We start from the raw sequence: 14,018 nt of genomic DNA on the forward strand, positions 1-14,018 counted from the left end.
ATCGGTTGAATCTTCTCCATGTTACGTAATTTTTCTGTTACTTTTCTTGAACATTTGTAGGAGAATCGGGAAATGCGACAGTATTTATAAGCTACGTGCTTCACCCTCTCCCCGATATTTTATCATTTCTCTTCACACTCCTTTACCATGACTCCGTTATGACTGACAATTCGGGGTGGCATGGGAGAACTAGAATACAGACCAAGTTAATACATCTAATTAGTACAATGAACAATGTTAATAATATCTTTGTGTTACTTACCAACTTTTGTCCCGATGTTTAAGCCGCATCCTGACAGTTTCACAGATGAATGATGACGCTATGTACACTGCGCAGTCCCGCTGTTCGAATCCCGAATATTACTTGTTGCCGGTACCAGATAAACTCAAGTATACTAACCAATATTTGGACAATATTCCTGTGCCACTGTCAGAACTTGTGTTACAGATTACACCAAACACAAACGCATTGTCATTTACGAGTACCCAAAAGAACACACACTTCCCTTGATAACACCAACGAGCGAAATGTTTCAACAGTCACACAGAACAACCTTCTGCAGCAAGAGACACATTCAAACTATGCACACAAAGGTCTGGTCTAGAAAGAGAAACGGCTTCCAGTAACGGCAGCTGGGTTGTCTTACCTTTTTCACCGGCAGACTAGCTAGCAAGCAGGAGAATGGTCGAGCAGCTGTCAAGGAGACGCCCAGGTCCTACACAGCCCACATCTGTAATGCAACAGTTGTTCCTAATTATGTGACGAAGAAGTTAGAAGCGGTTAAACGAGACACAAACGTTTCCTAAAAGCATCCGTTCCTATATTTTGACACTTTTAACACTTTACTACTACAAGAAGCAGCATGCCAGGCCCGTTGACACCGGTTAGGCGAGGATTCACTGCGTACGGGGTCGGGCCTGGACCTACATGTACTTTGGGTCGTGATTATTTTCATCATTAGGGTTCAGAATATCTGTCCGTCTAGGTTCCCCCACCCGAGTGACTTGCATGAGCTATATTTGTTCTCCAGCTCCAGCTAAGAGTCTGATTTTAGTATTCAGTTTTAAGCATGAGTCAGGAGGACCAGTCTACCCACATCCCCTCACGCCACTCGCGCTTTTTACACCCGCGAAACGAACGTTATCCCATCCCTATGCAGAGCACAACACGCTGACTGCATGCGGCCTCTGGAAAATGAAACAAGTAAATGCACGGTCCTGTTACATAACGTTTTGTAGCTCAGTCGGTATAGTACGGGCTAAGGGCTGGACGGCCGGGGTTCGATTCCAGGCAGGAGCAATATTCTTCTCTTCTCCACAGCGTCAAAACCGGCTCTGGGGCCCACCCACTGGCTTTTCTCCGGAGGTAAAGCGGTCGGGGCGTGAAGCTGGCCACTCAAGTCCATCTAGTGCTGAAGTCAAGAACTCCACTCCCCAATAGTGTTTAATTATTTGAAAACAGGGACAACCTTACTTTTTAGTTTTATGTTACGAGCGAAACGAAGTCTGCGCAATTCCGCCTATCGTTAGCTGAACAATTCCAGGACTTGTCTGTGGGGCTGAGTGAAACAGTGACAATCACGAGGACTCCTTATTCAGTTACTTCTTGAGTACGTGTCTGTAGTTGTAGCACTGATTTTACGGCTAATGATTGGTTTGTTGGTTTTGGTACACGGCGCATTACCACGGGTGCAAGCCGGCCGGAGGGGAGGGGGAAGGAGCAAACCAGGCATCTGAATTCCTTCCGTTAGATTTCTGAAAAAATCTAAATTAATAAAATCATGAAATGTACCGAATATAAAAAGTACTCTCACGTATGTTACAGCGCATTTTGTCAGGTTGTCAGCCTTAAGCGCCGACCGCCCTGAGTCGACCCCAGGGCCATAATGCCGCTGGAAGGATTAGGTAAATTGGAAAAATCCAGTGACCTGATCGTGATTCGATCCACCGACCTTCTGGCTTGTAGCATAGTACCTCAACCAACTACGCTACCAACTACGCTACCGCGTGCCGCCATGCGCGCAGAAGTATCCATTGAGTATATCTCTAGGTTTGGGACGTTAGTCCTTGCGAAATTAAGAAGAGTAACCCTCAGTTTTCACAGTAAGACAATAATGTTTGATTAGCTGCAGTGTTATTCAGCCGCTGAAGCCACTTCAGCTAGTGTAAAGATGTATAAGGAGTGAAACTCCTTTGCTATGCATTGGAAAATACATATCGTCATGAGGAGCAAATGCCTCACATCACGCAGCTTTTAGTGGCACGAACAATTAGCAATATTTCTCACTTCTGATAAGTATGTCGCTAGAAGCACCTCAAACTTACGTTCTGCGAAAATTCAATGAGCACATTTGAAAAGAGAGATAATAAACCTATTCAGTTTCAGCCTACTTTCCGTCTCTAAGAACAACGATAAGCCTATGTCCCCGTCCCCCTGATACAAATTTTGAATCACATAATCGATTTTCACAAAATCTGGCATGGACATTAAAAATCACTCCAACTTCATAATTTCTTAATTCCGACAATAGATATTAATAAAATGGCGGCCGCATGAATTTTTGAGGCGACATTAGCGCTGCTGAATCTATGGCCTTGAAATTGTGTACTCTTATGTCAGTAGATTATAGAGGAATAAGCTATTTTTGTTCAGATAGTTTCCATGTTGAATGAAGAACAACAAAATGACGGATCCGTGATTCTATATTTAGCTATTTGATAATGATAATTAACTGGAGATATGATGGAGATACGGTGTGGATAAGCCTTCACATAACATATGCATTACTCTTTGTAAGTCAGCAAGTACAAAGGTTGCGAAACTTTTAGGTTATGTTTGACAGATTTTACGTAGACAAAATCCACATCTAAGTAAAGTTATTCGTAAAAATATTATGATAATGATAGTGATAAAAATTTAGTTCAATTCTTATTTATTTGTATTCTAATTCAACAGCCCAAGGGCCAATTACAAAGTGTACATGAGTGAAAGAGAGAAACACTAAGAACAAAACAAGACAATTTATAATATCTCAGTAATGATGATGATAATAGTATTAATAACAAAAATCAAAGTTAAATTTAGGTGATGATAACAGTAGTAGTAATAATAATTATAGCAAGTGTCACGTAACTTCGAACAAGGCCAAGAGTAACCTTGAATGCGCAGAAGAAAAATTTCAGACAAGGGAGTGGAGGGTTGAGAAGTGACAGGCGGCCAGTGGAAGAGCGAGTGTTTAGAAACTCCTCCCACCACAAGCTATGCGTGGGCCTTGTTAGAAGTTACGTGACACTGTCTATAAATATAACAATAAATAATAATAATAATATTTTATTACATATTTACAGCTGGAAACGAGAATTTGACTCGACCAGAATTCGAACTTACGACCATCTACACACACATATTCAAGACGCGAGACAGTAAGTTAAATTAAATTTCATTATTGGATAGTATACTTACACTAGACATATAGCATGAACATCACAAGGGACTAGAAATCAGTGCAGTAGTAAGAATTCTACCTGAACTTCATGTTAAAGTCCATCAACTCTACGAACCACGGTAAGTTATACCTTGCTTGGGAAATCTTTTTGAAAAAAAATCACATCAATATCGGGAAAATATTGGCAATATAATCTTGTAACTTCCTAATTATGACGTAACGGTCTACGTCACTAAGTGATGATACTGCACAGTCGTTCCCATAACAGATTGCTGGTGCAGAAGTCATGGGGCCACAGCATACCCCAGCCAACATTACTTACCTGTAGCACTCAAATTATCGAAACGCCTCCTATCAAACTTGGGCATGGTGGACTTACACTTAATTGCACGGGGCGTTTTGTAGGTTTGTTGCATTTAGTTTTTAACAAGATCCTGTTACGTAATGATCCCAGTGAATACTTACACATATGCTTAATATTTGAACGGTTACTCAAAGAGTTATTTTTTAAACTTTTTTTTTATATTTCCTAACGAAGCTTTCAGCCTTACAACACATTTAAAATATCAAAACTGTAAGGAATATGCAGGACACTAAATTTGAAACTTGGCATAAAAACGTAAAGTAAAGGTTTCCCTTAACAGGCCGTGAAGGCCCATAGGGTTGTGAGACGTCGAGGCTCCCACACTATCTAGACAATAGGCTCAAACCTGGCGGTAAGGTTGTCAGCCTTACGCGCCGGCCGCACTTTACTCCCCCAGGAAAATTATTTAATTAATTCCTGGCACTCATTTCTGTTAGAGGCTGAGTTGACCCCAGGGCCATAGTGCGGCTATTGAAAAAAATCCAATGACCTCATCAGGACTTGAAACCGCGACCTTCCGGCTTGTAGCATAGTGCCTCGAAACTTCGCATACATAATTTTAATAATTTTAATACATCTTTCAATACTTTTAATACCTATAATACAAAGTCAATATACATGTATGATATATTTTTAATATATCCTTGATATTTTTATATTCAATTTCAATGCAACTCGAAACACAATTTCTGTATCATGGAATATGACACGTTGCACCAATATGGATCCATGTTAGGAATTCAATGACCCTATACATATTCTTATATCACTGCCTGACGATGGTTCTATGAGGCCGAAACATGTAGCAGGAAATATGTATTCAATTGTAAAATATTAATTGATTAGAAATGACTTTGTTGTGGCGACGACTAACCTAACCATTTTTTTTATTGCTAGTGGGGTGGGACTAAGTCCCTTCTACTGCGGCCACTTCTGGCCTATTGTACCAGCCCCAGATGATAGGTGAGGGTGACTGTGGGAAGCCAGCGACTAACCGCTTGAGCTATGGCGCGGCACAACCTAACCATATATATATACTAAACGTATTGTTTCTGATGGAGATAATCGTTACTTCAGTTTTAGTGCCTGCAAGGTTAACATTTATAACAGGGACCTACACACCGCACGGCATCACCGGTAGTCTTCATAGTTACTGCTGCAGGATCTGCAACATCATCTACAATAACGCATCACAAGCACAAAACTCACGCATCTAAGTGCAAACAAAGCCTTGTAAGAAAGCTTGCATGATGCTGGTTGAACCCTTTACATACTGTCGGTGTACACTTGCAAGAGGTAATGTTCGCTTTACATTAAACATGGAACTGTGTCACATGAATGAAAGCCTGAGATTGCCACAAAACTTGAGGCGATCTGGTAGTCCAGTTTTGTTATTCTAGGCTTCTGGATAGATCTTGACAACCGCGTTCCAGTAGCACTGTCCGACTCTGGTTATCTTACAGATATCTTTCTAAGGGACCCAACAGAATAGGTGTTTTCCCTCACCTGAGGACGGAAACAGATCCAGTTTCTGAAACGTCGTGTTTTTCTTAGTTATCTTAAAAACCAGGACGATGGATAAGGTCCGAAAACCCAATATCTCTGTGTGTTATACACCATCGTCAGAATCCTATAGTAACTACTGGTTATCTTAGTTTATCTTACCTTACAAACTAGACACAGATGGAATAACAATTTAACTAGGCATAAATTCGATACAGTGTGTCGAGAATTAATTCTACCTACGAGAAAGAATACGAGAAAGACATACAAGTTCCTTCTGTTTGCTTGCTCTCTTAGTTACTTTAGATGGTTCATTGTTCGTTCACACATTTCGTTACTTCTCTGAATTATTTTTGTTCGTTTTCTGTTATCCTTACTGACTTATTTACTTATTTATACTTCTTGAGGAGCCGCCAAGTCTGCAGCTACTCAAGAATTTCCCAGCATTTTATGGAACACGAAGGTTCATTACTGTATTCACAACAGCCGTCCGCTGGTCCCTATCCTGAGCCAGATCAATCCGTTCCATACCATCCCATCCTATCCCTCTAAGATCCATTCTAATATTGTCCACTCCCCTACGCCTTGGTCTTCCCAGTGGCCTCTTTCCTTCTGGCTTTCCCACCAATATCCTATATGCATTCCTCTTCACTCCAATTCGTGCCCACTTCATCTTCCTTGACTTCATCATTCTAATCATACTTGGAGAAGGGTACAAGCTGTGAAGCTCCTCATTATGCAGTTTTCTCCAACCTCCTCTCACTTCATCTCTCTTCGGTCCAAATATTCTCCTCAACACCCTGTTCTCAAACACCCTCAGTCTGTGGTCCTCCCTTATGTCAGAGACAAAGTTTCACCACCGTACAGAAACACAGGCAAAATTATAGTTTTATATATTCTAATTTTTATGTTTCTGGACAACAGACGAGAAGACAAAAGTTTCTGGACTGAATGGTAGCAAGCATTACCCGAGTTCAATCTCCTCTTAATTTCCGTTATCCTACATACTCGTATTTATTTTATTTGCTTCTTTATTTCTTTCTTTGTCTTTGTTTGCGTGCATGTCTGGTGCCTCCTTTTGCTTGCGCTTAACGTTATAATTGGCTTTTGGGCTGCTGAGGAAGCAAGTGCAAGAACTGAACAGAGGTAAACATCCGAACTTAGCAAAAAACCGGACTGCATGTCATCTCGAGCCGCGGTTGGCGTGAGGGATTTGTAACAGTACTCTGTCTTTTCTGGCTCTGCTATCATTCAGTTCCTTTTCGCGTTTCTGTCAGTTATGAAAGAATTTTTAAGTGACAGATACAGCAAGTACAGCATCCTTTCGCGACGAAACGTGTGACCTTCAGAGATACGCTTCCTGCAAGTGACGTCATATGATACCCACCCACACCTCGCAGCCCGTTCAGTGGCAAAAGAAGGCCACGTGATATCGGAGTGTTTTGAGAGAATCTGACATGTTGGTCGTGCATCCCAAGGATTTATGCCTAAGTTGACCGGAAGATTAGTAGCTTTTGCTTGGTAAAGGTCGGTGGATGACTACAATTTCTAGTGTCGGTAGCAGGTTACACAACCCGTAGCACACGAGACACAGGTACATCTGTAATAACAATAATTGCAATACGTTTCATGCAGTGACACCAGTCTAAACATTTTCTATCCTCGTTAGTTTTCTGTCATTCTTCCTTCTACATAAACGTCTACGCGTTTATATTGTGAATAATGTGGCGTTAATTTTAAAGCAATTTTTTTCAATGTTAATTCTTCAATTTATAGTTGGAGCACATGGAGAAGATCACGTAATGCAAAGATTTCCATGTGTAAATACAAACCACTCCGTCCAATGTGACACATAAGTTTTAACGTAGTAACGTAGTAAAAACTTATATGTCACATTGCACGGAGTGGTTTGTATGTATAATTGTTAGTGTGACGGACCAGAATGAAACAAATCAAATTTCCATGTGCTTAACTAATTAAGCACTATGCCATGAGGGGTATGGGGGAGTGGAGATATATAAGTAGGTCCACATTTTCTTGAACTCAGCACTAGTCGGTGAGTGGTCAGTTTCGTGCCCCGGTCCTTTACTCTCAGGGAAAGTGTCCATTGGATATGAGGTTGGGTGAACCCCAGAGCCAGTCCGGACGACGTGGAGAAGAGAAAATTCTTGATCCTACCGGGATTCGTACTCCGACCCCTCGGTCGTCCAGCCCGTAGCCAGTCCCTATACCGACTGAGCAATCCCGGCTCTTATTTCTTAGAATTGCACGCTTTACAAATATACGATTTCACCTGGAGCATTACAGTAACACACTGCGGGTACCGGGTAATGCATTGTAAATTAGTAGCCCACTTAATAGTGGTCTTACACGCGAAATACTAGTTTCTGGTTCATTTAATGATACTGTCAGTAACCCTGACTGCATAACAGACGTGGTAAACTGTGGCTCGCGAGTCATATGCGGCTATTTTGAACCGTTAGATGAACCCCCGTTTTAAGAAATGGGCTAAATACAAAATATCTACTGAGCAGTTCGCACGTACCTAACCACCAGTACCATCCAATCCTCCACGCATGTTTGTGATTGCTGAACTGATGTGCAGCTGAATCGTTCCGTACGTTTAGCCACCTTTGTCATGTAGGGTTGGATTCTTGGATGGCAGAAAATAATCAATCGGGAAGGATGTGGACGGAAGTGGTAATTGCATAATTTGTGGGCCGCGCCATAGCTCAAGCGGTTAGTCGCTGGCTTCCCACCGCGGCGGTCCGGGGTTGATCCCGGGTCTGGTCAAGTGGGATTTGTGGTGGACAAAGTGGCGCTGGGGCAGGTTTTCTCCGAGTACTTCGGTTTCCACTGCCAATCTTCATTCCACCAATTGCTCCACAATCACCCTCACCTATCATCTGGGGCTGGTACAATAGGCCAGAAGTGGCCGCAGTACAAGGGACTTAGTCCCACCCCACTAGCATTAAAAAAATTGCATAATTTAAGGTTCTACCTCGGTATTTCCATGCAGAACTGAGTAAATCCACAGAAATACAATCAGGATATCCCGTGTCCCAGCAGATACTAAAGGGCATGTCCCAAATAATAAATTAAAGAAATTAAGGACAGAATGAAACAGAGGCAAATGGAAGGAAAGGAAAGAGATGAAAATATATTTATAGAGAAAGTAAAAAGAAACAAAGGAAAGAAATAAGCAAATAAGAAATGAAACAAAAATATAAGAAGTAAAGAAGACAAAGAAATAGAGGATGGGAGAAAGGAGCGAACGGAACGAATAAGTAGGGGAAGAGAGAACAGATGTCCAACACTGCAGAAAGCAGAAGTGCAAATGTCTCCATACTCATATATTCCGCACAGCCTCTTCGGCACGCTCCACTGTTCCACTTTTCCGGTATTTGCTGAGGTGTCTTGTTGACGATGCCTGAAGCCACACACGTGGTTGGTAGATGCTGCAAGGGGCACTTATTACAGTTCTTCTCTGTATATATTTTCTTTATGGGTTTTCACTTGTGTCATTCACGGTACTGCATTCATGTGTTGTGGGACGCACAAAAGCACCTACAGTCCCATTATCCTTTGTCGGCTATACAAGCTCGGAACCGCGGAGTAACCGTGCTCAAAATAAGTGATAAGAAATTCATTTTGATAACTGTACTGGTTGTCAGTTTTAATTTAATTTATATTCTTAAATAAATTAATCGTATTTGCTTTGGATTCGCCGGGAGACGCGGTAGCGTAGTTGGTTGAGGCACTGTGCTACAAGCCGGAAGGTCGCGGGTTAGATCCCCGATGAGGTCATTGGTTTTTTCAATTGACCTAATCCTTCCAGCCGCACTATGGCCCTGGGGTCGACTCAGCCTCTAACAGAAATGAGTATCAGGAATCTTCCTGGGAGTAAACGGCATCCGGCGCGTAAGGCTGACAACCTCACCGCCAACTGGGAGGCGACTGTCTACAGAAAATGTGGGAGTCTGGACGTCCCACAACCTTAGAGGCCTCCAGGGCCTACTTTCACTTTTTTACATTTTCTCTGCATCCGCAACTCTTTTCTGTATCGGACCCTGTAAGAGCCAAATCCCGAAGATGTACAGATGTCATATAATTTAGTAGTAGTAGTAGTTCAAATGATGTAACCCACAATTTATATAAAAAAACAGCCCTAATATAACATATGGCGGCACGCAGTAGCGTAGTTGGTTGAGGCACTATGCTACAAGCCGGAAGGTCGCGTGTTCAAGTCCCGATGAAGTCATTGGATTTTTTTCAATTGACCTAATCCTTCCAGACGTCCTATGGCCCTGGGGTTCACTCAGCCTCTAACAGAAATGAGTACCAGGAACTAATTAAATAATTTTCCTGGGCAGTAAAGCGCGGCCGGCGCGTAATGCTGACAACCTTACTGCCATCTTTGAGCCGATTGTCTAGATAGTGTGGGAGCCTCGACGTCTCACAATCCTATGGGCCATAATGACCTCTTACAGGGATAGCTTTACTTACTTTAATATAGCGTATCGACTGATGTTATTCAGAACGTGGCACTGAGATGGCCCGTATTGAATGAATCATATCACGGCAGAGACAAGCCTTGACCGTGTGTATATTAGACGTCCCCCACTCCGAGATTATGACAGCGATCTCGGGAGCCAGCACAAAATAGCCAACTCTCACAGACTCCATAGAACTGAGTCATTCTTGAGAAGCCACCAGTTGCCAAGCTATTCAAGAATCCTGTATTTGAGCATCCTACCGCATCACTATGTCTAAAACTGTTTATGCACTACATAGTCCGTCAACAACGCAACAAAATGTTCCTTCTTTCTTTTACTTTCACTTTCGACACAACATGTTTCGGCCTTAAATGGTCATCCTCAGGTGCCTTACTATGCAGTGTAGCACCTTTAGCAAAGTAAGACACCTGAAGATGGCCATTTAAGGCCGAAACATGTAGTGTCGAAAGTGAAAGTGAAGGAAAGAAGGAACAATATGTTGCATTGTTGACGGACTGTGTAGTACAATAAGCAGTTTTAGTTACTCAAGAATTTCCCAACATTTTATGGAACTCAGAAAAATACAAATCGGAAGCTTTGTTGCTGGAGCCAACTTGTTTCGGTGGTAACCATGAGGACTACTGGTAAACGTCACGGCGTCATATCCTAGAACGTAGTAGTTTTCTGTGGATGTTAAAGGAAATTTTTTGACACTTTCGAGGGCTGCGGGGATTGATGGCTCTGATTACACTGGGCCACTTTTATTTAAATACATTCGTAGAGAAACTTGGACAGGCGACTTCTTTGTCTTATGGCGACAGCTGGTCCTTGTGTCTGGATTGGCATTCGTATGACCGAATTATTGTAATATTAAGGTAAGCAACGGCTTCTTTCGAGTCCAAGGATACTCCTATGTCAAGAGTTTTCTGCATTGCATCTGCTTCGTCTTTATTTGGTTCAGAATATTAATACATATCAATAAATGTAATAATAATAATAACAATCTACCACTTATAGAATAATATATAAAGTTGCCATATAACCTTACTGAAATCAGCCAATACCAACAAGACTCTGTAGAACATGTAAAATAGGTATAATTTAATGGTCTACATGAAAATATATAAGCATAGACTTAAAATACATTTTAAATGACAGAAACACAGATTAGTGTTGGCCTCACATAAATCTGCTTTGCCGTGACCACTACTTGAGCAAATGAATGTGTTAGGGTCACAAATGACACTTTCTTGCTATGTTAAATTCTGTGCAGGTGGAGGAATGGCATATTGCTGAATTTAAAATTCTGGATTATATACAAAATTATAAATCAATTCCTGGATCTTCATGCGTAGCAGCATTTTTCTCGCAGGTGAGAGTCCCTTTATATGGGGGATCAGGCTTTCAAAGAAACTGGCATCTTCGTCCCATGTTTTGCATTCGTCTTCACTAACTTTTAGCGCTGATCTTTCGATCCGTGAAGAGGCGCTGCCTACATCCGGCTGATATGAGCTTTTGGTGCTGAGTTTTGTCGTGCCTGATTCGACGTTTGGTGTAACTTGGTGTTCATTTGAAATCAGTGGCTCAAAATTTTCAATTTTAACATCCAAGATATCGACAGAAGCACCATCCAGTTCACTGAACTGTGAATTTTCTAGCCCTCCATCTCTTGTGTCTATTTGTTCATCCCTTGAACTCTTATTTTCTTTAGGAGGAATGTCCCCGGTAATCGCATGGGATGCGAACTGGTCTCTCAGGAAGTAGACTCGTCTGAAATGTGGCCAGGTTGAATAGTCGGATTCCAAATCAGCATCACCGCGCCTTCCCTTCGGCACTTTCTTGAGCTCTTTCCTGAAGCCGTCTCGAAGTGACTTCCACCTGGCTCTTGCAGTGTCACCTAAAGTAAAATTGTCATTTAAAATTTAATGAGGCACAAACAGACTTACTTAAATCAAGTAAATGAAGCTATCTCTATGCCTAAACAATACTCCACGAAGTTGTGTAGGAAAGGGGAGTTAAAACTGAACGAATTCTATGTATCAGCACTAGATGGAAGTCAGCGGTCAGCTTTGCACTCCGACCACTTAATTCCCGGAAATATGAGAGCCCTCAGTGTGCACTGAATAGGAGGCCCGATGGACTTCATAGTCAGGAGATAAGTGTTTTGATGGACTCCAGGGTCCGGAGATAAGTTTGTTTGATGAATTCCAGGGTCCGGAGATAAGTTTGTTTGATTGACTCCAGAGTCCAGAGATAAGTTTGTTTGATGAACTCTGGAGTCAGTATCTATCATCCGGGACTGGTACAATAGGCCAGCTAGAGACCGACGTACCAAGTGGACCCAGTCTCACCCCACCCCAATAAACAACAAAAAAATATTAAACAGTTTAATTATTTTGTAGATGTCTTGCCTTTGTATAAGCAGGGACAGCTCAGTATGTATAGCGACGAGTTGCGGGCTACAGGACTAGGGTTAGATTCCCGGCAAGAGCAAGTGATTTTTCTCCAATCCACAGCACCCAGACCGGTCCTGGGGCCCATCCAGCCTCCTATTCAATGGGTACCGGGGACAATTTTCACGGGGGTAAGGCGACTGGGGCGTAAATCTGACCACTCACCTTCATCTAGTGCCGAGGTATAGAATAGTGGAGCTATTTCTCCACTCACTCATACGTCTTCATGGCGCAGTGCTTAATTAATTATGCACAAAGACAAATTCACATTTCCTTGCCTGTGAAGGTATTCCGCAGTTCCATGACATTCTCAGCAGACGCTTAAATTAAGAGAGAGGCAACAAAAATAATCCCGGAAATTTTACAGCCAGTCACGTGAAAACTCCTACAGAAAAACTCTTCATGCGAATTGGAATTACTGTGTATCCTGTTGGTGCAATCTAAAGTCCGAATTACTTCACATTCTGCCTCTGCGTATGGTAGTTACAGGCAGTCTGTTCATCGGGGCTATAGCTAACAGCAGTTATAAGTTTAGACTTGAATAGCGGCCTCCGTAGTCTAGAGGTAACGTTCCCACCTCATGACTCGTAGTACGCGGGTTCAAAAACCCGGCGGAGGTAGTGGAATTTTTAAGGGCGGAAAAATTCAGGGAACAAGTCCTCCGAGAGGGACTTTAAGCCGTGGGTCCCGTGTCGTAGATTTACGGCACGTAAAAGAACCTCATGTCTCTAGGAGACCTCTGAGCAAAATTACGCAACATTTCCCGCCCAAGTAGTTTCCAATTCCTCCGGTAGATGGGGGAAGTATTAGGTACCACTGCCAGAGGAGGGGGGACCTCTCTGACATAAAGGGACTAACTATTAGATACCACTGCCAGAGGAGGTTGGAACCTTGCTGGCAGAAAGGGGCTGATAGTAAGCACCAGTACCGGTAGGGTATGGAGACAGTAGAAATTAAAGGGGGACGCACAATGGACCACTAACCGGTCTAAGTGCATGGGGAAAACCACCCCCTCAATACGGAATACGGAAATAGACTTGAATAACTGGCTCAGATGTGGTCAGATTAACGGCGATTTAACAGAAACGAACTGCGTACATTTCTATCCGTAAGAAATAGGGCCGTATTGTTTTGTGTCAACCAAACGCCATGTTAGGTGGGTCCCTGTCACCACGGCATGGCGGGTCCTCAGGTTGTGGATGGAGGAGACGTCCTCCAGTTTTGGAGGGATGCTGTGAATATATTGAATAAGCAGTCGCGGACAGCCCTACAAGGGGTGGCCCTCCAGCTTGGGGGTTGGGCGTGGGGCTAACAACTCCTCACCGTAAAGAATCATTATGTTACGAAAATGAACACAAAGCCTCGGACCTTGACTGATTCCTTGGATACACGAACTAAGCTAATGAAAATGGATATGAGATTTGGCACTTGGAAAGTATGAAGTTTGTATAGGGCAGGTTCGCTCAGGGCAGTGGCAGAAGAAATCTTAAAATATAAGTTGGATTTAGCGGGAGTACAGGTCAGATGGGATGGAGGTGGCATCGCACGAGCAGGAAACTATACATTTTTCTACGGAAAGGGGAATGAAAATCATGAATTAGGTACAGGTTTTTTCGTACATAAGAGAATCCTATCAGCAGTTAAGAGGGTTGAGTTCATTAGTGATAGGATATCATATAGTATAATACTAAAAGGTCGTTGGTGTGATATCATTGTTATGAATGACGCCCCAACAGAAGATAAAATTGATGACGTA

The 14,018-nt window shown here is 42.4% G+C and overlaps 2 protein-coding genes across 2 annotated transcripts in view; one reads left to right on the forward strand and one right to left on the reverse strand.

The window, feature by feature from the left end:
• Positions 1–14,018, forward strand: part of LOC111867902 (kinesin-like protein KIF12) — a 153,945-nt gene that overhangs the window by 27,672 nt on the left and 112,255 nt on the right. The window contains exon 2 of the mRNA XM_033752849.1: positions 3,349–3,423. The gene's annotated coding sequence lies outside the window, so the exon portion shown is untranslated. The remainder of the gene's footprint in view (positions 1–3,348; positions 3,424–14,018) is intronic.
• Positions 10,725–14,018, reverse strand: part of LOC111867903 — a 6,076-nt gene continuing 2,782 nt past the window's right edge. The window contains exon 2 of the mRNA XM_023858121.2: positions 10,725–11,706. Within this exon, the coding sequence (XP_023713889.1) occupies positions 11,108–11,706 (599 nt within the window). The 3' untranslated portion in view covers positions 10,725–11,107. The remainder of the gene's footprint in view (positions 11,707–14,018) is intronic.

Source organism: Cryptotermes secundus, unplaced genomic scaffold, assembly GCF_002891405.2.
Source record: "Cryptotermes secundus unplaced genomic scaffold, Csec_1.0 scaffold111, whole genome shotgun sequence".
Lineage (NCBI taxonomy): Eukaryota > Metazoa > Arthropoda > Insecta > Blattodea > Kalotermitidae > Cryptotermes > Cryptotermes secundus.